Source organism: Rhodnius prolixus, unplaced genomic scaffold (genome assembly GCF_049639745.1).
Source record: "Rhodnius prolixus isolate KJV_2025 unplaced genomic scaffold, Rpr scaffold_3, whole genome shotgun sequence".
NCBI classification, from domain to species: domain Eukaryota; kingdom Metazoa; phylum Arthropoda; class Insecta; order Hemiptera; family Reduviidae; genus Rhodnius; species Rhodnius prolixus.
In genome coordinates, this window is record NW_027411603.1 from 53,320,520 (window position 1) to 53,347,824 (window position 27,305).

At 30.5% G+C, this 27,305-nt stretch overlaps 1 protein-coding gene and 1 long non-coding RNA gene across 2 annotated transcripts in view; one reads left to right on the plus strand and one right to left on the minus strand.

Moving 5' to 3' along the window:
• Positions 1-27,305, plus strand: part of LOC141453590 (nephrin-like) — a 123,058-nt gene that overhangs the window by 62,415 nt on the left and 33,338 nt on the right. Inside the window, exons 5-13 of the mRNA XM_074126974.1 lie at positions 338-489; positions 742-886; positions 1,007-1,137; positions 1,883-2,042; positions 3,849-4,145; positions 4,595-4,740; positions 4,833-5,019; positions 5,099-5,365; positions 6,083-6,216. Of these exons, the coding sequence (XP_073983075.1) occupies positions 338-489; positions 742-886; positions 1,007-1,137; positions 1,883-2,042; positions 3,849-4,145; positions 4,595-4,740; positions 4,833-5,019; positions 5,099-5,365; positions 6,083-6,216 (1,619 nt within the window). The remainder of the gene's footprint in view (positions 1-337; positions 490-741; positions 887-1,006; positions 1,138-1,882; positions 2,043-3,848; positions 4,146-4,594; positions 4,741-4,832; positions 5,020-5,098; positions 5,366-6,082; positions 6,217-27,305) is intronic.
• LOC141453593 (uncharacterized) lies at positions 1,007-6,615 on the minus strand. Its single transcript, XR_012458086.1, has 3 exons — positions 6,409-6,615; positions 3,036-6,320; positions 1,007-2,040 (listed from the first exon to the last, which is right to left on the minus strand). It is a non-coding gene; the product is annotated as an uncharacterized lncRNA (long non-coding RNA).

A 27,305-nucleotide genomic window follows, 5' to 3' on the forward strand; every position in this document is an offset into this window, starting at 1 on the left:
GTGTAACACTGATATTGGTGCACAATCAAGTTTAATAGAAACTTCAACCTATTATTGGTAGCTTGGAATTGTGAACAGTTAAAGTTAGTGGCAACGGAGATTTTTCAAGAGAACTTTTTTTTTTAATCTAAAAAATGACAGGTTAAAGTTTACAGAAATGAAACCTTCCCCCTTTGCAACTTGTACAGGTTAAAGTTCACAGAATTGAAACCTTCTCCCGTGCAACTTGTACATTGTTATGTAGCTTAAAATTTATTAGCAAAAATTTTCAACCAGTTTACTTTTGTTGTTCTTTTTTCTACGAGTAATTTTTTTTTATTTTTATAAATATTTCCAGTGGCGCCACTTTCTGTCATGTTTGTAAACACCTGGCAACCATTGTCTAAAGGGAAAGAATTCACACTGGAGTGCCAGTCATACGGTTCCAGGCCGTCGGCCAAAATCACCTGGTGGAAGGACAACCTTAAGTTGAATACATCTGACGAACAGGTGAGCAATTTATTAATGCATTAGAATGAAACTCTGCCATTACGTCATTCTAATCTTGTTTTTCTTGGCGATAAACTGTTTGGACTAAGTAAGCCTACCGCAAGATATTCTAGTCTTAAAAAAAATCATTCTTTAAATTGCTGTAAAACGGATTGTTAGACACTCCTGATTTAACCTCAATGTTTTCAAATAAAGAAATTCAAGTTTGTCAAAGTGCTTTTTGACATACAAGAGATAATTTTTGTTATCTAGGTTTCCAGTGATGGGAACGTTACCACATCCAAACTAATATTTACTCCATTGATATCTGATCACGATGGAAGACTTACATGCAGAGCACACAACCCTAGACTGGCTACTGGAGTGTTGGAACAAGCTTGGAAATTAGATGTTTTCTGTAAGACTTAACTTTTCAAAAAAAAAAAAAAAAACTTTCCTCTTTTGTCTGGATAAATTTTAAAAGAAAAATAGTTGAGAAAAACTAGAGAAAGATCAAATTTGTTCTTTTTTATTTCAGATTTACCAAAAGTAAGATTAGAATTAGGATCAAAAATGAATCCGAAGAAGATTAAAGAAGGCGGTGATGTATATTTTGAGTGTATAGTGGACTCGAATCCAAATGCTTACAAAGTCATTTGGAGACATAATGTAAGAAGTTTTTCTTTTTTTACCTATTCACCTGAATAGTTACCTGTTAATCTCCTCCAAATCCTTGCAGTATAGTTCTGACTGTGGCGAAGCATCCTGAATTATGAAAATTGTTGCTTTCGTTGTTGCCCTTGTATAATTTGCTATTTTTTCAATGGCGAGCTGAAGCCCACGGGTGTTCTAGACTCTTGCTGGATGAGATTGTTTATGTGAATTGTTAGAAGTGTGGGCAAACGAAGCCCTTCAAAGACTTCGTAAAGTCACTTCGGGTTCATCTCGCGGAAATTTCGAAAAGTTTTTCGGTACTGTTTACTATCTGTCCTTGTCAATTGCGTGCGTGCATCTCTTTTCTTGCTATTTCAGTTTAAATTAACGTGGTGTTTTACGTAAGTGGTAAAGTTTGTGGTTTCAGTCCAGGTAAAAATTAGTTCTTATTAAATTATTAGTGAATGACAGATATTATGACGTTGTTTTAAAAACTTTTTGCTTACTTAACTTATGAGAAAGATGAAAACTGAATCTAAACTACGGCTAATCTTCTTTAATGTTTATATCCAAAAACAGTTTTCTAGAAGCATTTCTGCCCGAGGTGAAAAGCAGAAAATTGCTGAGTAGGAACGTTGAGTTGTTAAGTTTGCCGATAAATAAAAGGAAATTTGATGCTAACTTATGAAATAGCACTAGATTACGCAAAATATTTCCAGCTGATCTTTAATAATGAATTTTATTTTGGGTTAATTTGCAGAAAGCGGTGGTGGCGAATAATCCAAAAGGTGGTGTCATGGTTACAGATTCTGCTTTAGCAATACAAGCAGTTGGTCGCAAGAACGCCGGAAACTATTCTTGTACAGCTTACAACGTGGAAGGAGACGGCCGAAGTAATGACGTTCATCTAACGGTCATCTGTAAGTATTGACGCACTTAGTTCATTCACTGTGAATTAAGCGTAAAGTCCTTCAATAATTTATATTCAACTAAAAAAAGCCAAAAATTAATGCATCTAACTCACCTAGACCATTGATTGCCATTACGCATTCACATTTTGGGGGAAGGCCAAAGAGGTTGCCAACAGAGAACTGTGGCAACGAGAACCTGATACTCAACGTCAGGAGCACTTTTATTTATTACCTAAATGGTCAGACGGGTGTTTTTAAAGTACCCGAAAACTTTGCCAAGTCAATTCTAAAGGGTTATGAAGGTGGAATTAAGTTCCTCCATGAAATAGATGATACCTGCTACTACCAGCATCAACTTATCCTGGATGCTGTGTAGTTTCTACGAGAAAACTAGATGATAAGATTCAAAATAAGCTCTTATGTGGTTTTGATGGATTCAGTTTCTATGGGCCTGGAATTAGTAACAAAACCGAAGTCACATTGGGATTTAATTTGTTATAAAATCTAAATGTTAAGCGAAATAATATGAGCATAGGTCGCAATCTGGGTCGATTGTGATCATTGTAAGTTTTGCTTGAGTGGGAAAGACTGCAACCACTCCTTGCTCTCAACTGCTGGGAGAGAAAGGGACAATGTTACTCTGAATGGAGATTGGACCAGTGAAGTAGGGAGTCGAGGTTGCTTCACCGGGAGATGTGCCTCTGTCTGCTACCCCACCTCTTTCTTCATGTAATCCTTTTTATTTACAATTTTTGTGGAACTGTTGTAGCCTGGTAATAATCTCTTTGTTCTCCTTTATTAATAAGCAGCAAGTTTTTGAACTTGATGAATTCATTTTTTGTAAATTATCTAATTTCAATTTTAATTTATGCTCTTTAATTAATTCTCAGTAGAAATAAAACCCTCGCAAAAAATAAAAAAGGGAACTCTGAAATTACAGTTATTAGGAGCATGGTTATTTGCATATACTTGAAAGAACAAGTAATTTAAAGTTCGACAAACTTGTTTAGGTTTGGATGAATTTCAGCCTTTAATCAATCCTCTCCAGACGAAATTGACACCATATCCTCCATTTTCCCCTCACAGTCCAAACAAACAGATTTCAAGAAACCTTGTCTTCTCCGGGAGCACTGGTTTGGAGCTTCCTTCAATTCTTGTATATCAATAATTTGACTTTTTCTTCAGTTTTTCACTAACTATTATAAAAAGTCCTAAATATTTTCTCTAAACTGAAAAAAACAATATTAACAAATTTAAGGAGGTCTTGTTCTACAAAACCAAAGAGGTTTATATTTTCTTTGTATTTCAAAACGTTTGTTTATCAAATCTACTTGATCAAATTGTTTTTATCAGCAAGATTGACTATAATACTTAGGTCAATCTTAGACATATTATTATTACTGAGTTTATTCCAATATGATGTTAATATAAAAGAATTTTCGCAGTAATAGTGACCATATACACCTCGTGGTCTTGCTAAATTCGTCGCTCGCCCAAACGGACGTTCTGGATCCACCATTAACCCTTAAGTAGAAGAATACTTTCGTATTGTCCAGGGCAATACTTTCATCTTGCGTGGCTTCTCCTCAAGAACCATATTGTTTAAAGTTCAAAAGTGTTGCCCTACGGTATTTAGCGCTAAATTGTCGTAATTTAACAAGTGTTATTACTTATTTTAATTTGTTTCTTAATTAATATTTCAAACCGCTAACTAAGAAAGAGCTTCCATAACTTGCTGCTTCTTTTTCGCTTCCAATTCTTAGTTTGGACCATATTTATCCTTAAAATTATTAAATCAATTCGTATTGTTTATAGATAAGCCAGTGTGCAAAATAAATTATATCCGCACTGTGGCGGTTGGCCGAAATGAAGACATCAGATTGTCTTGTGAAGTGGACGCTTATCCTCCAGCCACGGACTACCAGTGGCTGCTGAACAACACATCCGGCACCTCTCTGGAACTGAATTCCGGTACCATGGACACATCTCCACCTTCGTCCACCCTGATCTATAGACCGGCCAGCGATGCGGACTACGGCTCGTTGGCCTGTAAAGCAACCAATATCGCCGGCGTTCAAGAGCATCCTTGTCTCTTCATTGTAATACCAGCCGGTTAGTGGATGTTGCTAAAAATAAAAAAAAAAAGAATGTAAGATAAGGTCAGGCTTTTAGTATTAGTATGGTACTATACATTAATGTGTCATTTTACGAGGACAAAATCAGTTGCTCAAGTTTCGAATTACCAAAACATCGCGTGCACTTTTCCTGAGGGAGTTATTCAGTTCTTGAATTTATCGGAAACCTCACTAATTACAAAAAATGGCGCCCTGGACAGATGGTTCGATACTGGTGAAGGAAGATCTCCGTAAGATGGAAACTCTGCATCGAAATCAATGGCGAAATCTGGTCAGTGGTAATGCCAGTTGTTAAAGAACGGGACTTCTCTTCCATTCTCCAGTATTAGAAATGTGTAAACAACAAATTTTGTTTGTGGAAGTTAAATGCTTCCAGGAATTCATTTTAATTTATAAGTGAACTGATATAACAATGGCTTTATACAGGTGGGCCTGAACCTTTGGAGAATTGTTCATTAATTGAAGACGGCACGACCAGTGCTTCACTTCCCGAAGTTTGTATCAGCTGTCAACAAGCGCCTCGTTCTGCTGACATAGACTATTCAGCCGTGAGGAATTTCTATCATTTGGAGGTATCTATATATTTACAAATTTTCATAAGTAAAATTTTCTTTTTCTTTAGCGACACAAAAAAAAAATTATTGTTTACTTTGAATTCTTGCAGATACATGATCGAGAAACTACAGAAGTTCTTACAAACTTGACTAGAAGTACACCATTGTTTTGTATATCTGGACGTATATTCACATCCTCTTCAGAACTCGTGGGTATTGTGTACTCTTCAAACTCTAGAGGCGTTAGCGAACGTGTGGAACTGCATAATTTAGGATATAGAGCGCATTCTCAAGCTGGTCAGTCTTAATCTTATCTCTAAAACAATATGAGACGATAGATTTTGTATTTTCGTAACAATATTACTACTGTTGGCAGTGGGCGGAGTGTGGGGAGGCGAGAAACAAGGAGGAAGTACAGTGGCCACGGTTATATCCGGCATCCTGGGGCTGATCGCCGTGGTCACGGGCATATTCCAAGGAGTACGTTATTGCTGGTCATCAAGCGGCCGCCAGAACTCAGTGCAAGCAGTGCCAGTTCTTCAGCAGCACATTCCTAAACTGAAAGCGGTCGCGGACACTGTTCAGCAACAACAGTCTGAACTTACCGCAGACAATAATCCTGATATTATTCCATATGAAAGAGGTAGTGTACTTCCCTTTATTTTTGGTCACAGATGTAGTTTAAATAATAAATCATCTACCCAAAGTTGTAAGGCCGTCTTGCATTATTTATTGTCGGTTGTTTTGAAAAGTGCTTGTTGAAGCCTAAAAGATTTACATAATTCGATAGGAAAGGAAAATTCTGAAAAGGATTGGTGAAGTGGTCAGAATGCTAGGTGGTTTTGAAATTATAGGCGGATATGATTGGCTTCATTAAGGCCGGAAAATGGAAGTGGCTGGGACATGTGTACTGAATGGAGGAGATCTTAGTTCTGAAGTCAGCACGTTCGGGCTTCGTGGAAGATTAGGCTCTAAGAAGTTGTATGTATGTACAGGTGTAATGCTGCGTGGACAGAGGTTGTTGTCAGTCTTAGGCCCTTTTACAGCCAGGGTACCAACTCCCTGTCGAGGAAAAGTCTTTTGTAATTACAGTGACCACTAGTGTTTATTTTGATTCTGACATCAACTTAAAAATAAAAGTAGATAGTTTAACGTTAAAGTTAGAAAAGTTCTCTCTATTTCTAATAAATTTTGGAAAATGAGTTTTCAATAATTCTTTTGGAAAAAGAAAAATGATTGCTTCAAACATATTTTAAAGAACTTAGGATCTGCTTCCAACGACTCAATAATGAAAATTTCTAATTTCTCTATAACAAAACATTCTAACGAGTAAATAAGTGACTAGGATATTATGTTACAGAATCTGATTACGAGCACATACCAAATGAAAACCATAATGGTAGAAATAAAACTACCGTTAGAAGATGTACGCCAGAAGAAGAAACCACATCTTGCACCCTCTATGATAGCAGGCAGCACACTCTGTTGGGCCTAGTAAGTACTAAACACTGCATTTTAGTGAACTATCACCAAATCCACTTTTCGGCTAAAGGAACATAATCTGTTACGGTTCTTTTTCTGTTTTTCTTTTTCACTCTCTGACGGAATAAAACTCTCAAAGATTTAATAATTTTTGAACACTAACAACATATATCTACAAATATAATATCAGATCTTTTTACTCACCTACAGCTATTAAAACGTAGATAGATATATTCTTCCAGTTGCCAACACATTCATTCTAACAGCAAATGTACATAAATATTGAAAACCAACTAGTATTTTTAAATATTCCACAACTAACATTTCAATTAAACCCAGTATCAAAAGTACAATTGGGTAAAATCTTAATATTACTGCATCAATAGCAGTGAAGATATTGAAGGTTGAATATTTCTGAAAATAAAACATACCCAAATTTAAGTTGAAATATCTCGATTTCTACTCGATAGAAATCTTTTTAATTTTGTACAGTGGTAGACTGTTCTTAACTCTACAATTGTGTGAATTCTGAATATTACAGCATCAATAGAAGTGAAGATATTGAAGGTTGAATCTTTCTGAAAACAAAACATACACAAACTTTAATTTAAAATATCTCGATTTCTATTCGATAGAAATCATTCTAATTTGGTACAGTGGTAGACTGTTCTTAACTCTACAATTGTGTGAATTCTTAATATTAAAGCATCAATAGCAGTGAAGATATTAAAGGTTGAATCTTTCTGAAAACAAAACATACGCAAATTTTAATTTAAAATATCTCGATTTCTATTCGATAGAAATCATTCTAATTTGGTGCAGTGGTAGACTGTTCTTAACTCTACAATTGTGTGAATTCTTAATATTGTAGCATCAATAGAAGTGAAGATATTGAAGGTTGAATATTTCTGAAAAGAAAACATACCCAAATTTAAGTTGAAATATCTCGATTTCTACTCGATAGAAATCTTTTTAATTTTGTACAGTGGTAGACTGTTCTTAACTCTACAATTGTGTGAATTCTGAATATTACAGCATCAATAGCAGTGAAGATATTAAAGGTTGAATCTTTCTGAAAACAAAACATACACAAAATTTAATTTAAAATATCTCGATTTCTATTCGATAGAAATCATTCTAATTTGGTACAGTGGTAGACTGTTCTTAACTCTACAATTGTGTGAATTCTGAATATTACAGCATCAATAGCAGTGAAGATATTAAAGGTTGAATCTTTCTGAAAACAAAACATACACAAATTTTAATTTAAACTATCTCGATTTCTATTCGATAGAAATCATTCTAATTTGGTACAGTGGTAGACTGTTCTTAACTCTACAATTGTGTAAATCTTAGTATTACAGCATCTATAGCAGTAAAGATATTAAAGGTTGAATCTTTCTGAAAACAAAACATACACAAATTTTAATTTAAACTATCTCGATTTCTATTCGATAGAAATCATTCTAATTTGGTACAGTGGTAGACTGTTCTTAACTCTACAATTGTGTAAAATCTTAATATTACAGCATCTATAGCAGTAAAGATATTAAAGGTTGAATCTTTCTGAAAACAACAAATACGAAAACTTTATGTTGAAATAACTCGTTTCCTACTCGATCGAAATCTTTCTAATTTGGTACAGTGGTAGACTGTTCTTAACTCTACAATTGTGTGAATTCTGAATATTACAGCATCAATAGCAGTGAAGATATTAAAGGTTGAATCTTTCTGAAAACAAAACATACACAAATTTTAATTTATCTATCTCGATTTCTATTCGATAGAAATCATTCTAATTTGGTACAGTGGTAGACTGTTCTTAACTCTACAATTGTGTAAATCTTAGTATTACAGCATTAATAGAAGTGAAGATATTAAAGGTTGAATCTTTCTGAAAACAACAAATACGAAAACTTTATGTTGAAATAACTCGTTTCCTACTCGATCGAAATCTTTCTAATTTGGTACAGTGGTAGACTGTTCTTAACTCTACAATTGTGTAAATCTTAGTATTACAGCATTAATAGAAGTGAAGATATTGAAGGTTGAATATTTCTGAAAACAAAACATACGCAAATTTTAATTTAAAATATCTCGATTTCTATTCCATAGAAATCATTCTAATTTGGTACAGTGGTAGACTGTTCTTAACTCTACAATTGTGTAAAATCTTACTATTACAGCATTAAGAGAAGTGAAGATATTGAAGGTTGAATATTTATAAAAACAACAAATACGCAAACTTTATGTTGAAATAACTCGTTTCCTACTCGATCGAAATCTTTCTAATTTTGTACAGTGGTAGACTGTTCTTACTTCTGCAATTGTGTAAAATCTTAATATTACAGCATCAATAGCAGTAAAGATATTAAAGGTTGAATCTTTCTGAAATCAAAACATACGCAAATTTTAATTTAAAATATCTCGATTTCTACTCAATAAAAATCTTTCTAATTTGGTACAGTGGTAGACTGTTCTTACCTCTACAATTGTGTAAAATCTTAGTATTACAGCATTAATGGAAGTGAAGATATTGTAGGTTGAATATATCTGAAAACAAAACATACGCAAATTTTAATTTAAAATATCTCGATTTCTATTCGATAGAAATCATTCTAATTTGGTACAGTGGTAGACTGTTCTTACCTCTACAATTGTGGAAAATCTTAGTATTACAGCATTAATGGAAGGGAAGATATTGTAGGTTGAATATTTCTGAAAACAAAACATACGCAAATTTTAATTTAAAATATCTCGATTTCTATTCGATAGAAATCATTCTAATTTGGTACAGTGGTAGACTGTTCTTAACTCTACAATTGTGTGAATTCTGAATATTACAGCATCAATAGCAGTGAAGATATTAAAGGTTGAATCTTTCTGAAAACAAAACATACACAAATTTTAATTTAAACTATCTCGATTTCTATTCGATAGAAATCATTCTAATTTGGTACAGTGGTAGACTGTTCTTAACTCTACAATTGTGTAAAATCTTAATATTACAGCATCTATAGCAGTAAAGATATTAAAGGTTGAATCTTTCTGAAAACAACAAATACGAAAACTTTATGTTGAAATAACTCGTTTCCTACTCGATCGAAATCTTTCTAATTTGGTACAGTGGTAGACTGTTCTTAACTCTACAATTGTGTGAATTCTGAATATTACAGCATCAATAGCAGTGAAGATATTAAAGGTTGAATCTTTCTGAAAACAAAACATACACAAAATTTAATTTAAAATATCTCGATTTCTATTCGATAGAAATCATTCTAATTTGGTACAGTGGTAGACTGTTCTTAACTCTACAATTGTGTGAATTCTGAATATTACAGCATCAATAGCAGTGAAGATATTAAAGGTTGAATCTTTCTGAAAACAAAACATACACAAATTTTAATTTAAACTATCTCGATTTCTATTCGATAGAAATCATTCTAATTTGGTACAGTGGTAGACTGTTCTTAACTCTACAATTGTGTAAATCTTAGTATTACAGCATTAATAGAAGTGAAGATATTGAAGGTTGAATATTTCTGAAAACAAAACATACGCAAATTTTAATTTAAAATATCTCGATTTCTATTCCATAGAAATCATTCTAATTTGGTACAGTGGTAGACTGTTCTTAACTCTACAATTGTGTAAAATCTTACTATTACAGCATTAAGAGAAGTGAAGATATTGAAGGTTGAATATTTATAAAAACAACAAATACGCAAACTTTATGTTGAAATAACTCGTTTCCTACTCGATCGAAATCTTTCTAATTTTGTACAGTGGTAGACTATTCTTACTTCTACAATTGTGTAAAATCTTAATATTACAGCATCAATAGCAGTAAAGATATTAAAGGTTGAATCTTTCTGAAATCAAAACATACGCAAATTTTAATTTAAAATATCTCGATTTCTACTCAATAAAAATCTTTCTAATTTGGTACAGTGGTAGACTGTTCTTACCTCTACAATTGTGTAAAATCTTAGTATTACAGCATTAATGGAAGTGAAGATATTGTAGGTTGAATATTTCTGAAAACAAAACATACGCAAATTTTAATTTAAAATATCTCGATTTCTATTCGATAGAAATCATTCTAATTTGGTACAGTGGTAGACTGTTCTTACCTCTACAATTGTGTAAAATCTTAGTATTACAGCATTAATAGAAGTGAAGATATTGAAGGTTGAATATTTCTGAAAACAAAACATACGCAAATTTTAATTTAAAATATCTCGATTTCTATTCGATAGAAATCATTCTAATTAGGTACAGTGGTAGACTGTTCTTACCTCTACAATTGTGTAAAATCTTAGTATTACAGCATTAATGGAAGTGAAGATATTGTAGGTTGAATATTTCTGAAAACAAAACATACGCAAATTTTAATTTAAAATATCTCGATTTCTATTCGATAGAAATCATTCTAATTTGGTACAGTGGTAGACTGTTCTTACCTCTACAATTGTGTAAAATCTTAGTATTACAGCATTAATAGAAGTGAAGATATTGAAGGTTGAATATTTCTGAAAACAAAACATACGCAAATTTTAATTTAAAATATCTCGATTTCTATTCGATAGAAATCATTCTAATTAGGTACAGTGGTAGACTGTTCTTAACTCTACAATTGTGTAAAATCTTAATATTACAGCATCAATAGGAGTGAAGATATTAAAGGTTGAATCTTTCTGAAAACAAAACATACACAAATTTTAATTTAAACTATCTCGATTTCTATTCGATAGAAATCATTCTAATTTGGTACAGTGGTAGACTGTTCTTAACTCTACAATTGTGTAAATCTTAGTATTACAGCATTAATAGAAGTGAAGATATTGAAGGTTGAATATTTCTGAAAACAAAACATACGCAAATTTTAATTTAAAATATCTCGATTTCTATTCCATAGAAATCATTCTAATTTGGTACAGTGGTAGACTGTTCTTAACTCTACAATTGTGTAAAATCTTACTATTACAGCATTAAGAAAAGTGAAGATATTGAAGGTTGAATATTTATAAAAACAACAAATACGCAAACTTTATGTTGAAATAACTCGTTTCCTACTCGATCGAAATCTTTCTAATTTTGTACAGTGGTAGACTGTTCTTACTTCTACAATTGTGTAAAATCTTAATATTACAGCATCAATAGCAGTAAAGATATTAAAGGTTGAATCTTTCTGAAATCAAAACATACGCAAATTTTAATTTAAAATATCTCGATTTCTACTCAATAAAAATCTTTCTAATTTGGTACAGTGGTAGACTGTTCTTACCTCTACAATTGTGTAAAATCTTAGTATTACAGCATTAATGGAAGTGAAGATATTGTAGGTTGAATATTTCTGAAAACAAAACATACGCAAATTTTAATTTAAAATATCTCGATTTCTATTCGATAGAAATCATTCTAATTTGGTACAGTGGTAGACTGTTCTTACCTCTACAATTGTGGAAAATCTTAGTATTACAGCATTAATGGAAGGGAAGATATTGTAGGTTGAATATTTCTGAAAACAAAACATACGCAAATTTTAATTTAAAATATCTCGATTTCTATTCGATAGAAATCATTCTAATTTGGTACAGTGGTAGACTGTTCTTACCTCTACAATTGTGTAAAATCTTAGTATTACAGCATTAATAGAAGTGAAGATATTGAAGGTTGAATATTTCTGAAAACAAAACATACGCAAATTTTAATTTAAAATATCTCGATTTCTATTCGATAGAAATCATTCTAATTAGGTACAGTGGTAGACTGTTCTTAACTCTACAATTGTGTAAAATCTTAATATTACAGCATCAATAGCAGTGAAGATATTAAAGGTTGAATCTTTCTGAAAACAAAACATACACAAATTTTAATTTAAACTATCTCGATTTCTATTCGATAGAAATCATTCTAATTTGGTACAGTGGTAGACTGTTCTTAACTCTACAATTGTGTAAATCTTAGTATTACAGCATTAATAGAAGTGAAGATATTGAAGGTTGAATATTTCTGAAAACAAAACATACGCAAATTTTAATTTAAAATATCTCGATTTCTATTCCATAGAAATCATTCTAATTTGGTACAGTGGTAGACTGTTCTTAACTCTACAATTGTGTAAAATCTTACTATTACAGCATTAAGAAAAGTGAAGATATTGAAGGTTGAATATTTATAAAAACAACAAATACGCAAACTTTATGTTGAAATAACTCGTTTCCTACTCGATCGAAATCTTTCTAATTTTGTACAGTGGTAGACTGTTCTTACTTCTACAATTGTGTAAAATCTTAATATTACAGCATCAATAGCAGTAAAGATATTAAAGGTTGAATCTTTCTGAAATCAAAACATACGCAAATTTTAATTTAAAATATCTCGATTTCTACTCAATAAAAATCTTTCTAATTTGGTACAGTGGTAGACTGTTCTTACCTCTACAATTGTGTAAAATCTTAGTATTACAGCATTAATGGAAGTGAAGATATTGTAGGTTGAATATTTCTGAAAACAAAACATACGCAAATTTTAATTTAAAATATCTCGATTTCTATTCGATAGAAATCATTCTAATTTGGTACAGTGGTAGACTGTTCTTACCTCTACAATTGTGGAAAATCTTAGTATTACAGCATTAATGGAAGGGAAGATATTGTAGGTTGAATATTTCTGAAAACAAAACATACGCAAATTTTAATTTAAAATATCTCGATTTCTATTCGATAGAAATCATTCTAATTTGGTACAGTGGTAGACTGTTCTTACCTCTACAATTGTGTAAAATCTTAGTATTACAGCATTAATAGAAGTGAAGATATTGAAGGTTGAATATTTCTGAAAACAAAACATACGCAAATTTTAATTTAAAATATCTCGATTTCTATTCGATAGAAATCATTCTAATTAGGTACAGTGGTAGACTGTTCTTAACTCTACAATTGTGTAAAATCTTAATATTACAGCATCAATAGCAGTAAAGATATTAAAGGTTGAATATTACTGAAAACAAAACAAACCTGAATTTTAAGTTGAAATAACTCGTTTCCTACTCGATCGAAATCTTTCTAATTTGGTACAGTGGTAGATTGTTCTTACCTCTACAATTGTGTAAAATCTTAATATTGCAGCATCAATAGAAGTAAAGATATTGAAGGTTGAATATTTATGAAAACAAAACATACGCAAACTTTAGGTTGAAATTTCTTTTCCTACTTGATCGAAATCTTTCTAATTTTGTACAGTAGTAGACTGTTATTACCTCTACAATTGTGTAAAATCTTAATATTGCAGCATCAATAGAAGTGAAGATATTGAAGGTTGAACATTTATGAAAACAAAACATACGCAATATTTAGATTCAAATAACTCGTTTCCTACTCAATCAAAATTTTCCTAATTTTGTACAGTCGTAGATTGTTTCTTACCTCTACAATTGTGTGAAATCTTAATATTGCAGCATCAATAAAAGTGAAGATATTAAAGGTTGAATATTACTGAAAACAAAACAAACCTAAATTTTAAGTTGAAATAACTCGTTTCCTACTCGATCGTAATCTTTCTAATTTGGTACAGTGGTAGATTGTTCTTACCTCTACAATTGTGTAAAATCTTAATATTGCAGCATCAATAGAAGTAAAGATATTGAAGGTTGAATATTTATGAAAACAAAACATACGCAAACTTTAGATTGAAATAACTCGTTTCCTACTCAATCAAAATTTTCCTAATTTTGTACAGTCGTAGATTGTTTCTTACCTCTACAATTGTGTGAAATCTTAATATTGCAGCATCAATAGAAGTGAAGATATTGAAGGATGAATATTTTTAAAAACAACAAATACGCAAACTTTATGTTGAAGTAACTCGTTTCCTACTCGATCGAAATCTTTCTAATTTGTTACAGTGGTAGACTGTTCTTACCTCTACAATTGTGTAAAATCTTAGTATTACAGCATTAATAGAAGTGAAGATATTGAAGGTTGAATATTTATGAAAACAAAACATACGCAAACTTTAGATTGAAATAACTCGTTTCCTACTCAATCAAAATTTTCCTAATTTTGTACAGTCGTAGATTGTTTCTTACCTCTACAATTGTGTGAAATCTTAATATTGCAGCATCAATAGAAGTGAAGATATTAAAGGTTGAATATTACTGAAAACAAAACAAACCTGAATTTTAAGTTGAAATAACTCGTTTCCTACTCGATCGAAATCTTTCTAATTTGGTACAGTGGTAGACTGTTCTTACCTCTACAATTGTGTAAAATCTTAGTATTACAGCATTAATGGAAGTGAAGATATTGTACGTTGAATATTTCTGAAAACAAAACATACGCAAATTTTAATTTAAAATATCTCGATTTCTATTCGATAGAAATCATTCTAATTTGGTACAGTGGTAGACTGTTCTTACCTCTACAATTGTGTAAAATCTTAGTATTACAGCATTAATAGAAGTGAAGATATTGAAGGTTGAATATTTCTGAAAACAAAACATACGCAAATTTTAATTTAAAATATCTCGATTTCTATTCGATAGAAATCATTCTAATTAGGTACAGTGGTAGACTGTTCTTAACACTACAATTGTGTAAAATCTTAATATTACAGCATCAATAGCAGTGAAGATATTAAAGGTTGAATCTTTCTGAAAACAAAACATACACAAATTTTAATTTAAACTATCTCGATTTCTATTCGATAGAAATCATTCTAATTTGGTACAGTGGTAGACTGTTCTTAACTCTACAATTGTGTAAATCTTAGTATTACAGCATTAATAGAAGTGAAGATATTGAAGGTTGAATATTTCTGAAAACAAAACATACGCAAATTTTAATTTAAAATATCTCGATTTCTATTCCATAGAAATCATTCTAATTTGGTACAGTGGTAGACTGTTCTTAACTCTACAATTGTGTAAAATCTTACTATTACAGCATTAAGAAAAGTGAAGATATTGAAGGTTGAATATTTATAAAAACAACAAATACGCAAACTTTATGTTGAAATAACTCGTTTCCTACTCGATCGAAATCTTTCTAATTTGGTACAGTCGTAGATTGTTTCTTACCTCTACAATTGTGTGAAATCTTAATATTGCAGCATCAATAGAAGTGAAGATATTAAAGGTTGAATATTACTGAAAACAAAACAAACCTGAATTTTAAGTTGAAATAACTCGTTTCCTACTCGATCGAAATCTTTCTAATTTGGTACAGTGGTAGATTGTTCTTACCTCTACAATTGTGTAAAATCTTAATATTGCAGCATCAATAGAAGTAAAGATATTGAAGGTTGAATATTTATGAAAACAAAACATACGCAAACTTTAGGTTGAAATTTCTTTTCCTACTTGATCGAAATCTTTCTAATTTTGTACAGTAGTAGACTGTTATTACCTCTACAATTGTGTAAAATCTTAATATTGCAGCATCAATAGAAGTGAAGATATTGAAGGTTGAACATTTATGAAAACAAAACATACGCAATATTTAGATTCAAATAACTCGTTTCCTACTCAATCAAAATTTTCCTAATTTTGTACAGTCGTAGATTGTTTCTTACCTCTACAATTGTGTGAAATCTTAATATTGCAGCATCAATAGAAGTGAAGATATTGAAGGTTGAATATTTTTAAAAACAACAAATACGCAAACTTTATGTTGAAGTAACTCGTTTCCTACTCGATCGAAATCTTTCTAATTTTGTACAGTAGTAGACTGTTATTACCTCTACAATTGTGTAAAATCTTAATATTGCAGCATCAATAGAAGTAAAGATATTGAAGGTTGAATATTTATGAAAACAAAACGTACGCAAACTTTAGATTGAAATAACTCGTTTCCTACTCAATCAAAATTTTCCTAATTTTGTACAGTCGTAGATTGTTTCTTACCTCTACAATTGTGTGAAATCTTAATATTGCAGCATCAATAGAAGTGAAGATATTGAAGGTTGAATATTACTGAAAACAAAACAAACCTAAATTTTAAGTTGAAATAACTCGTTTCCTACTCGATCGTAATCTTTCTAATTTGGTACAGTGGTAGATTGTTCTTACCTCTACAATTGTGTAAAATCTTAATATTGCAGCATCAATAGAAGTAAAGATATTGAAGGTTGAATATTTATGAAAACAAAACATACGCAAACTTTAGATTGAAATAACTCGTTTCCTACTCAATCAAAATTTTCCTAATTTTGTACAGTCGTAGATTGTTTCTTACCTCTACAATTGTGTGAAATCTTAATATTGCAGCATCAATAGAAGTGAAGATATTGAAGGTTGAATATTTTTAAAAACAACAAATACGCAAACTTTATGTTGAAGTAACTCGTTTCCTACTCGATCGAAATCTTTCTAATTTGTTACAGTGGTAGACTGTTCTTACCTCTACAATTGTGTAAAATCTTAGTATTACAGCATTAATAGAAGTGAAGATATTGAAGGTTGAATATTTATGAAAACAAAACATACGCAAACTTTAGATTGAAATAACTCGTTTCCTACTCAATCAAAATTTTCCTAATTTTGTACAGTCGTAGATTGTTTCTTACCTCTACAATTGTGTGAAATCTTAATATTGCAGCATCAATAGAAGTGAAGATATTAAAGGTTGAATATTACTGAAAACAAAACAAACCTGAATTTTAAGTTGAAATAACTCGTTTCCTACTCGATCGAAATCTTTCTAATTTGGTACAGTGGTAGATTGTTCTTACCTCTACAATTGTGTAAAATCTTAATATTGCTGCATCAATAGAAGTAAAGATATTGAAGGTTGAATATTTATGAAAACAAAACATACGCAAACTTTAGGTTGAAATTTCTTTTCCTACTCGATCGAAATCTTTCTAATTTTGTACAGTAGTAGACTGTTATTACCTCTACAATTGTGTAAAATCTTAATATTGCAGCATCAATAGAAGTAAAGATATTGAAGGTTGAATATTTATGAAAACAAAACATACGCAAACTTTAGATTGAAATAACTCGTTTCCTACTCAATCAAAATTTTCCTAATTTTGTACAGTCGTAGATTGTTTCTTACCTCTACAATTGTGTGAAATCTTAATATTGCAGCATCAATAGAAGTGAAGATATTGAAGGTTGAATATTACTGAAAACAAAACAAACCTAAATTTTAAGTTGAAATAACTCGTTTCCTACTCGATCGAAATCTTTCTAATTTGTTACAGTGGTAGATTGTTCTTACCTCTACAATTGTGTAAAATCTTAATATTGCAGCATCAATAGAAGTGAAGATATTGAAGGTTGAATATTACTGAAAACAAAACATACTTAAATGTTAAGTTGAAATAACTCGTTTCCTACTCGATAGAAATCTTCCTAATTTTGTACAGTGGTAGACTGTTCTTACCTCTACAATTGTGTGAAATCCTAATATTACCGCTTCAATAGAAGTGAATTCAGGTTGAAATAACTCGTTTCCTACTCGATAGAAATCTTTCTAATTTGGTACAGTGGTAGACTTTTCTTACTTCCACAATTGTGTAAAATCTTAATATTACAGCATCAATAGCAGTGAAGATATTAAAGGTTGAATCTTTCTGAAAACAAAACATACGCAAACTTTAGGTTGAAATTTCTTTTCCTACTCGATCGAAATCTTCCTAATTTTGTACAGTGGTAGACTGTTCTTACCTCTACAATTGTGTAAAATTTTAAATATTGCAGCATCAATAGAAATGAAGATATTGAAGGTTGAATATTTCTGAAAACAAAACATAAGCAAATTTTAATTTAAAATATCTCGATTTCAACTCGATAGAAATCTTTCTAATTTGGTACAGTGGTAGACTGTTCTTACCTCTGCAGTTGTGTGAAATCTTAATATTGCAGCATCAATAGAAGTGAAGATATTGAAGGTTGAATATTTCTGAAAACAAAACATACGCAAACTTTAGATTGAAATAACTCGTTTCCTACTAGATAGAAATCTTTCTTATTTGGTACAGTCGTAGATTGTTCTTACCTCTACAATTGTGTAAAATCTTAATATTACAGCATCAATAGAAGTGAAGATATTGAAGGTTCAATATTTATGAAAACAAAACATACTCAAATTTTAAGTTGAAATAACTCGTTTCCTACTCGATAGAAATCTTCCTAATTTTGTACAGTGGTAGACGTTTCTTATTTCTACAATTGTGTAAAATCTTAATATTACAGCATCAATAGCAGTGAAGATATTAAAGGTTGAATCTTTCTGAAAACAAAACATACGCAAATTTTAATTTAAAATATCTCGATTTCTACTCAATAGAAATCTTTCCAATTTGGTACAGTGGTAGACTGTTCTTACCTCTGCAATTGTGTGAAATCTTAATATTGCAGCATCAATAGAAGTGAAGATATTGAAGGTTGAATATTTCTGAAAACAAAACATACACAAATTTTAGATTGAAATAACTCGTTTCCTACTCAATCAAAATCTTCCTAATTTTGTACGGTCGTAGATTGTTTCTTACCTCTACAATTGTGTGAAATCTTAATATTGCAGCATCAATAGAAGTGAAGATATTGAAGGTTGAATATTACTGAAAACAAAACATACCTAAATTTTAAGTTGAAATAACTCGTTTCCTACTCGATAGAAATCTTTCTAATTTGGTACAGTGTTAGACTGTTCTTACCTCTACAATTGTGTAAAATCTTAATATTGCAGCATCAATAGAAGTGAAGATATCGAAGGTTGAATATTTATGAAAACAAAACATACGCAAACTTTACATTGAAATAACTCGTTTCCTACTCAATCAAAATCTTCCTAATTTTGTACAGTCGTAGATTGTTTCTTACCTCTACAATTGTGTGAAATCTTAGTATTGCAGCATCAATAGAAGTGAAGATATTGAAGGTTGAACATTTCTGAATACAAAACATACGCAAACTTTAGGTTGGAATAACTCGTTTCCTACTCCATAGAAATCTTTCTAATTTGGTACAGTCGTAGATTGTTTCTTACCTCTACAATTGTGTAAAATCTTAATATTACAGCATCAATAGAAGTGAAGATATTAAAGGTTGAATCTTTCTGAAAACAAAACATACGCAAACTTTAGATTGAAATAACTGGTATCCTACTCAATCAAAATCTTCCTAATTTTGTACAGTGGTAGACTGTTCTTAACTCTACAAAAGTGTGAATTCTTAATATTGCAGCATCAATAGAAGTGAAGATATTAAAGGTTGAATTTTCTGAAAACAAATAATACGCACATTTTAATTTAAAATATCTCGATTTCTATTCGATAGAAATTATTCTAATTTGGTACAGTCGTAGATTGTTTCTTACCTCTACAATTGTGTGAAATCTTAATATTGCAGCATCAATAGAAGTGAAGATATTGAAGGTTGAATATTACTGAAAACAAAACAAACCTGAATTTTAAGTTGAAATAACTCGTTTCCTACTCGATCGAAATCTTTCTAATTTGGTACAGTGGTAGATTGTTCTTACCTCTACAATTGTGTAAAATCTTAATATTGCTGCATCAATAGAAGTAAAGATATTGAAGGTTGAATATTTATGAAAACAAAACATACGCAAACTTTAGGTTGAAATTTCTTTTCCTACTCGATCGAAATCTTTCTAATTTTGTACAGTAGTAGACTGTTATTACCTCTACAATTGTGTAAAATCTTAATATTGCAGCATCAATAGAAGTGAAGATATTGAAGGTTGAATATTTCTGAAAACAGAAACTACGCAAAATTTAGGTTGAAATAACTCTTTTCCTACTCGATCGAAATCTTTCTAATTTTGTACACTAGTAGACTGTTCTTACTTCTACAATTGTGTAAAATCTTAATATTACAGCATCAATAGAAGTGAAGATATTAAAGGTTGAATCTTTCTGAAAACGAACCACACGCAAATTTTAATTTAAAATATCTCGATTTCTACGCGATACAAATCTTTCTAATTTGGTACAGTGGTAGACTGTTCTTACCTCTGCAATTGTGTAAAATCTTAATATTGCAGCATCAATAGAAGTGAAGATATTGAAGGTTGAACATTTATGAAAACAAAACATACGCAATATTTAGATTCAAATAACTCGTTTCCTACTCAATCAAAATTTTCCTAATTTTGTACAGTCGTAGATTGTTTCTTACCTCTACAATTGTGTGAAATCTTAATATTGCAGCATCAATAGAAGTGAAGATATTAAAGGTTGAATATTACTGAAAACAAAAAAAACCTAAATTTTAAGTTGAAATAACTCGTTTCCTACTCGATCGTAATCTTTCTAATTTGGTACAGTGGTAGATTGTTCTTACCTCTACAATTGTGTAAAATCTTAATATTGCAGCATCAATAGAAGTAAAGATATTGAAAGTTGAATATTTATGAAAACAAAACATACGCAAACTTTAGATTGAAATAACTCGTTTCCTACTCAATCAAAATTTTCCTAATTTTGTACAGTCGTAGATTGTTTCTTACCTCTACAATTGTGTGAAATCTTAATATTGCAGCATCAATAGAAGTGAAGATATTGAAGGTTGAATATTACTGAAAACAAAACAAACCTAAATTTTAAGTTGAAATAACTCGTTTCCTACTCGATCGAAATCTTTCTAATTTGTTACAGTGGTAGATTGTTCTTACCTCTACAATTGTGTAAAATCTTAATATTGCAGCATCAATAGAAGTGAAGATATTGAAGGTTGAATATTACTGAAAACAAAACATACTTAAATGTTAAGTTGAAATAACTCGTTTCCTACTCGATAGAAATCTTCCAAATTTTGTACAGTGGTAGACTGTTCTTACCTCTACAATTGTGTAAAATCCTAATATTACCGCTTCAATAGAAGTGAATTCAGGTTGAAATAACTCGTTTCCTACTCCATAGAAATCTTTCTAATTTGGTACAGTGGTAGACTTTTCTTACTTCCACAATTGTGTAAAATCTTAATATTACAGCATCAATAGCAGTGAAGATATTAAAGGTTGAATCTTTCTGAAAACAAAACATACGCAAACTTTAGGTTGAAATTTCTTTTCCTACTCGATCGAAATCTTTCTAATTTTGTACAGTAGTAGACTGTTATTACCTCTACAATTGTGTAAAATCTTAATATTGCAGCATCAATAGAAGTGAAGATATTGAAGGTTGAATATTTCTGATAACAGAACCTACGCAATATTTAGGTTGAAATAACTCTTTTCCTACTCGATCGAAATCTTTCTAATTTTGTACACTAGTAGATTGTTCTTACTTCTACAATTGTGTAAAATCTTAATATTACAGCATCAATAGAAGTGAAGATATTAAAGGTTGAATCTTTCTGAAAACGAAACACACGCAAATTTTAATTTAAAATATCTCGATTTCTACGCGATAGAAATCTTCCTAATTTTGTACAGTGGTAGACTGTTCTTACCTCTAGAATTGTGTAAAATTTTAAATATTGCAGCATCAATAGAAATGAAGATATTGAAGGTTGAATATTTCTGAAAACAAAACATAAGCAAATTTTAATTTAAAATATCTCGATTTCAACTCGATAGAAATCTTTCTAATTTGGTACAGTCGTAGATTGTTCTTACCTCTACAATTGTGTAAAATCTTAATATTACAGCATCAATAGAAGTGAAGATATTGAAGGTTGAATATTTATGAAAACAAAACATACTCAAATTTTAAGTTGAAATAACTCGTTTCCTACTCGATAGAAATCTTCCTAATTTTGTACAGTGGTAGACGTTTCTTATTTCTACAATTGTGTAAAATCTTAATATTACAGCATCAATAGCAGTGAAGATATTAAAGGTTGAATCTTTCTGAAAACAAAACATACGAAAATTTTAATTTAAAATATCTCGATTTCTACTCAATAGAAATCTTTCTAATTTGGTACAGTGGTAGACTGTTCTTACCTCTGCAATTGTGTGAAATCTTAATATTGCAGCATCAATAGAAGTGAAGATATTGAAGGTTGAATATTTCTGAAAACAAAACATACACAAATTTTAGATTGAAATAACTCGTTTCCTACTCAATCAAAATCTTCATAATTTTGTACGGTCGTAGATTGTTTCTTACCTCTACAATTGTTTGAAATCTTAATATTGCAGCATCAATAGAAGTGAAGATATTGAAGGTTGAATATTACTGAAAACAAAACATACCTAAATTTTAAGTTGAAATAACTCGTTTCCTACTCGATAGAAATCTTTCTAATTTGGTACAGTGTTAGACTGTTCTTACCTCTACAATTGTGTAAAATCTTAATATTGCAGCATCAATAGAAGTGAAGATATCGAAGGTTGAATATTTATGAAAACAAAACATACGCAAACTTTACATTGAAATAACTCGTTTCCTACTCAATCAAAATCTTCCTAATTTTGTACAGTCGTAGATTGTTTTTACCTCTACAATTGTGTGAAATCTTAATATTGCAGCATCAATAGAAGTGAAGATATTGATGGTTGAACATTTCTGAATACAAAACATACGCAAACATTAGGTTGGAATAACTCGTTTCCTACTCCATAGAAATCCTTCTAATTTTGTACAGTCGTAGATTGTTTCTTACCTCTACAATTGTGTAAAATCCCAATATTGCCGCTTCAATAGAAGTGAATTTAGGTTGAAATATCTCGATTTCTATTCGATAGAAATCATTCTAATTTGGTACAGTGGTAGACTGTTCTTAACTCTACAAAAGTGTGAATTCTTAATATTGCAGCATCAATAGAAGTGAAGATATTAAAGGTTGAATTTTCTGAAAACAAATAATACGCAAATTTTAATTTAATATATCTCGATTTCTATTCGATAGAAATCATTCTAATTTGGTACAGTGGTAGACTGTTCTTTCCTCTACAATTGTGTAAAATCTTAGTATTACAGCATCAATAGAAGTGATGATATTGAAGGTTGAATATTTATAAAAACAACAAATACGCAAACATTATGTTGCAATAACTCGTTTCCTACTCGATCGAAATCTTTCTAATTTGGTACAGTGGTAGATTGTTCTTACCTCTACAATTGTGTAAAATCTTAATATTGCAGCATCAATAGAAGTGAAGATATTGAAGGTTGAAAATTTATAAAAACAACAAATACGCAAACTTGATGTTGAAATAACTCGTTTCCTACTCGATCGAAATCTTTCTAATTTTGTACACTAGTAGACTGTTCTTACTTCTACAATTGTGTAAAATCTTAATATTACAGCATCAATAGAAGTGAAGATATTAAAGGTTGAATCTTTCTGAAAACAAAACACACGCATATTTTAATTTATAATATCTCGATTTCTACGCGATAGAAATCTTCCTAATTTTGTACAGTGGTAGACTGTTCTTACCTCTACAATTGTGTAAAATCCTAATATTGCCGCTTAAATAGAAGTGAATTTAGGTTGAAATAACTCGTTTCCTACTCGATAGAAATCTTTCTAATTTGGTACAGTGGTAGACTTTTCTTACTTCTACAATTGTGTAAAATCTTAATATTACAGCATCAATAGCAGTTAAGATATTAAAGGTTGAATCTTTCTGAAACCAAAACATACGCAAATTTTAATTTAAAATATCTCGATTTCTACTCAATAGAAATCTTTCTAATTTGGTACAGTGGTAGATTGTCGTTACCTCCACAATTATGTAAAATCTTAATATTGCAGCATCAATAGAAGTGAAAATATTGAAGGTTGAATATTAATGAAAACAAAACCTACGCAAAATTTAGGTTGAAATAACTCTTTTCCTACTCGATCGAAATCTTTCTAATTTTGTACACTCCTAGACTGTTCTTACTTCTACAATTGTGTAAAATCTTAATATTACAGCATCAATAGAAGTGAAGATATTAAAGGTTGAATCTTTCTGAAAACGAACCACACGCAAATTTTAATTTAAAATATCTCGATTTCTATGCGATAGAAATCTTCCTAATTTTGTACAGTGGTAGACTGTTCTTATCTCTACAATTGTGTAAAATTTTAAATATTGCAGCACCAATAGAAATGAAGATATTGAAGGTTGAATATTTCTGAAAACAAAACATAAGCAAATTTTAATTTAAAATATCTCGATTTCAACTCGATAGAAATCTTTCTAATTTGGTACAGTGGTAGACTGTTCTTACCTCTGCAATTGTGTGAAATCTTAATATTGCAGCATCAATAGAAGTGATGATATTGAAGGTTGAACATTTCTGAATACAAAACATACGCAAACTTTAGGTTGAAATAACTCGTTTCCTACTCCATAGAAATCTTTCTAATTTTGTACAGTGGTAGACTGTTCTTACTTCTACAATTGTGTAAAATCTTAATATTACAGCATCAATAGCAGTAAATATTAAAAAGGTTGAATCTTTCTGAAAACAAAACATACGCAAATTTTAATTTAAAATATCTCGATTTCTACTCGATAGAAATCTTTCTAATTTGGTGCAGTGGTAGACTGTTCTTACCTATACAATTGTGTAAAATCTTAGTATTACAGCATTAATCGAAGTGTGGATATTGAAGGTTGAATATTTATAAAAACAACAAATACGCAAACTTTATGTTGAAATAACTCGTTTCCTACTCCATAGAAATCTTTCTAATTTGGTACAGTGGTAGATTGTTCTTACCTCTACAATTGTGTAAAATCTTAATATTGCAGCATCAATAGAAGTGAACATATTGAAGGTTGAAAATTTATAAAAACAACAAATACGCAAACTTGATGTTGAAATAACTCGTTTCCTATTCGATAGAAATCATTCTAATTTGGTACAGTGGTAGACTGTTCTTAACTCTACAATTGTGTGAATTCTTAATATTACAGCATCAATAGCAGTGAAGATATCGAAAGTTGAATCTTTCTGAAAACAAAACATATGCAAATTTTAATTTAAAATATCTCGATTTCTACTCAATAGAAATCTTTCTAATTTGGTACAGTGGTAGATTGTCGTTACCTCCACAATTATGTAAAATCTTAATATTGCAGCATCAATAGAGTGAAAATATTGAAGGTTGAATATTAATGAAAACAAAACCTACGCAAAATTTAGGTTGAAATAACTCTTTTCCTACTCGATCGAAATCTTTCTAATTTTGTACACTAGTAGACTGTTCTTACTTCTACAATTGTGTAAAATCTTAATATTACAGCATCAATAGAAGTGAAGATATTAAAGGTTGAATCTTTCTGAAAACGAACCACACGCAAATTTTAATTTAAAATATCTCGATTTCTACGCGATAGAAATCTTCCTAATTTTGTACAGTGGTAGACTGTTCTTATCTCTACAATTGTGTAAAATTTTAAATATTGCAGCACCAATAGAAATGAAGATATTGAAGGTTGAATATTTCTGAAAACAAAACATAAGCAAATTTTAATTTAAAATATCTCGATTTCAACTTGATAGAAATCTTTCTAATTTGGTACAGTGGTAGACTGTTCTTACCTCTGCAATTGTGTGAAATCTTAATATTGCAGCATCAATAGAAGAGATGATATTGAAGGTTGAACATTTCTGAATACAAAACATACGCAAACTTTAGGTTGAAATAACTCGTTTCCTACTCCATAGAAATCTTTCTAATTTTGTACAGTGGTAGACTGTTCTTACCTCTACAATTGTGGAAAATCTTAGTATTACAGCATTAATGGAAGGGAAGATATTGTAGGTTGAATATTTCTGAAAACAAAACATACGCAAATTTTAATTTAAAATATCTCGATTTCTACGCGATAGAAATCTTCCTAATTTTGTACAGTGGTAGACTGTTCTTATCTCTACAATTGTGTAAAATTTTAAATATTGCAGCACCAATAGAAATGAAGATATTGAAGGTTGAATATTTCTGAAAACAAAACATAAGCAAATTTTAATTTAAAATATCTCGATTTCAACTCGATAGAAATCTTTCTAATTTGGTACAGTGGTAGACTGTTCTTACCTCTGCAATTGTGTGAAATCTTAATATTGCAGCATCAATAGAAGTGATGATATTGAAGGTTGAACATTTCTGAATACAAAACATACGCAAACTTTAGGTTGAAATAACTCGTTTCCTACTCCATAGAAATCTTTCTAATTTTCTACAGTGGTAGACTGTTCTTACCTCTACAATTGTGGAAAATCTTAGTATTACAGCATTAATGGAAGGGAAGATATTGTAGGTTGAATATTTCTGAAAACAAAACATACGCAAATTTTAATTTAAAATATCTCGATTTCTATTCGATAGAAATCATTCTAATTTGGTACAGTGGTAGACTGTTCTTACCTCTACAATTGTGTAAAATCTTAGTATTACAGCATTAATAGAAGTGAAGATATTGAAGGTTGAATATTTCTGAAAACAAAACATACGCAAATTTTAATTTAAAATATCTCGATTTCTATTCGATAGAAATCATTCTAATTAGGTACAGTGGTAGACTGTTCTTAACTCTACAATTGTGTAAAATCTTAATATTACAGCATCAATAGCAGTAAAGATATTAAAGGTTGAATCTTTCTGAAAACAACAAATACGCAAACTTTATGTTGAAATAACTCGTTTCCTACTCGATCGAAATCTTTCTAATTTGGTACAGTGGTAGACTGTTCTTACCTCTACAATTGTGTAAAATCTTAATAATACAGCATCAATAGCAGTAAAGATATTAAAGGTTGAATCTTTCTGAAAACAAAACATACCCAAATTTTTATTTGAAATATCCCGATTTCTACTCGATAGAAATCTTTCTAATTTGGTACAGTGGTACACTGTTCTTACCTCTAAAATTGTGTAAAATCTTAACATTGCAGCATCAATAGAAGTGAAGATATTGAAGGTTGAATCATTCTGAAAACAAAACATACGAAAATTTTAATTTAAAATATCTCGATTTCTATTCGATAGAAATCATTCTAATTTGGTACAGTGGTAGACTGTTCTTAACTCTACAATTGTGTGAATTCTTAATATTACAGCATCAATAGCAGTGAAGATATCGAAAGTTGAATCTTTCTGAAAACAAAACATATGCAAATTTTAATTTAAAATATCTCGATTTCTACTCGATAGAAATCTTCCTAATTTTGTA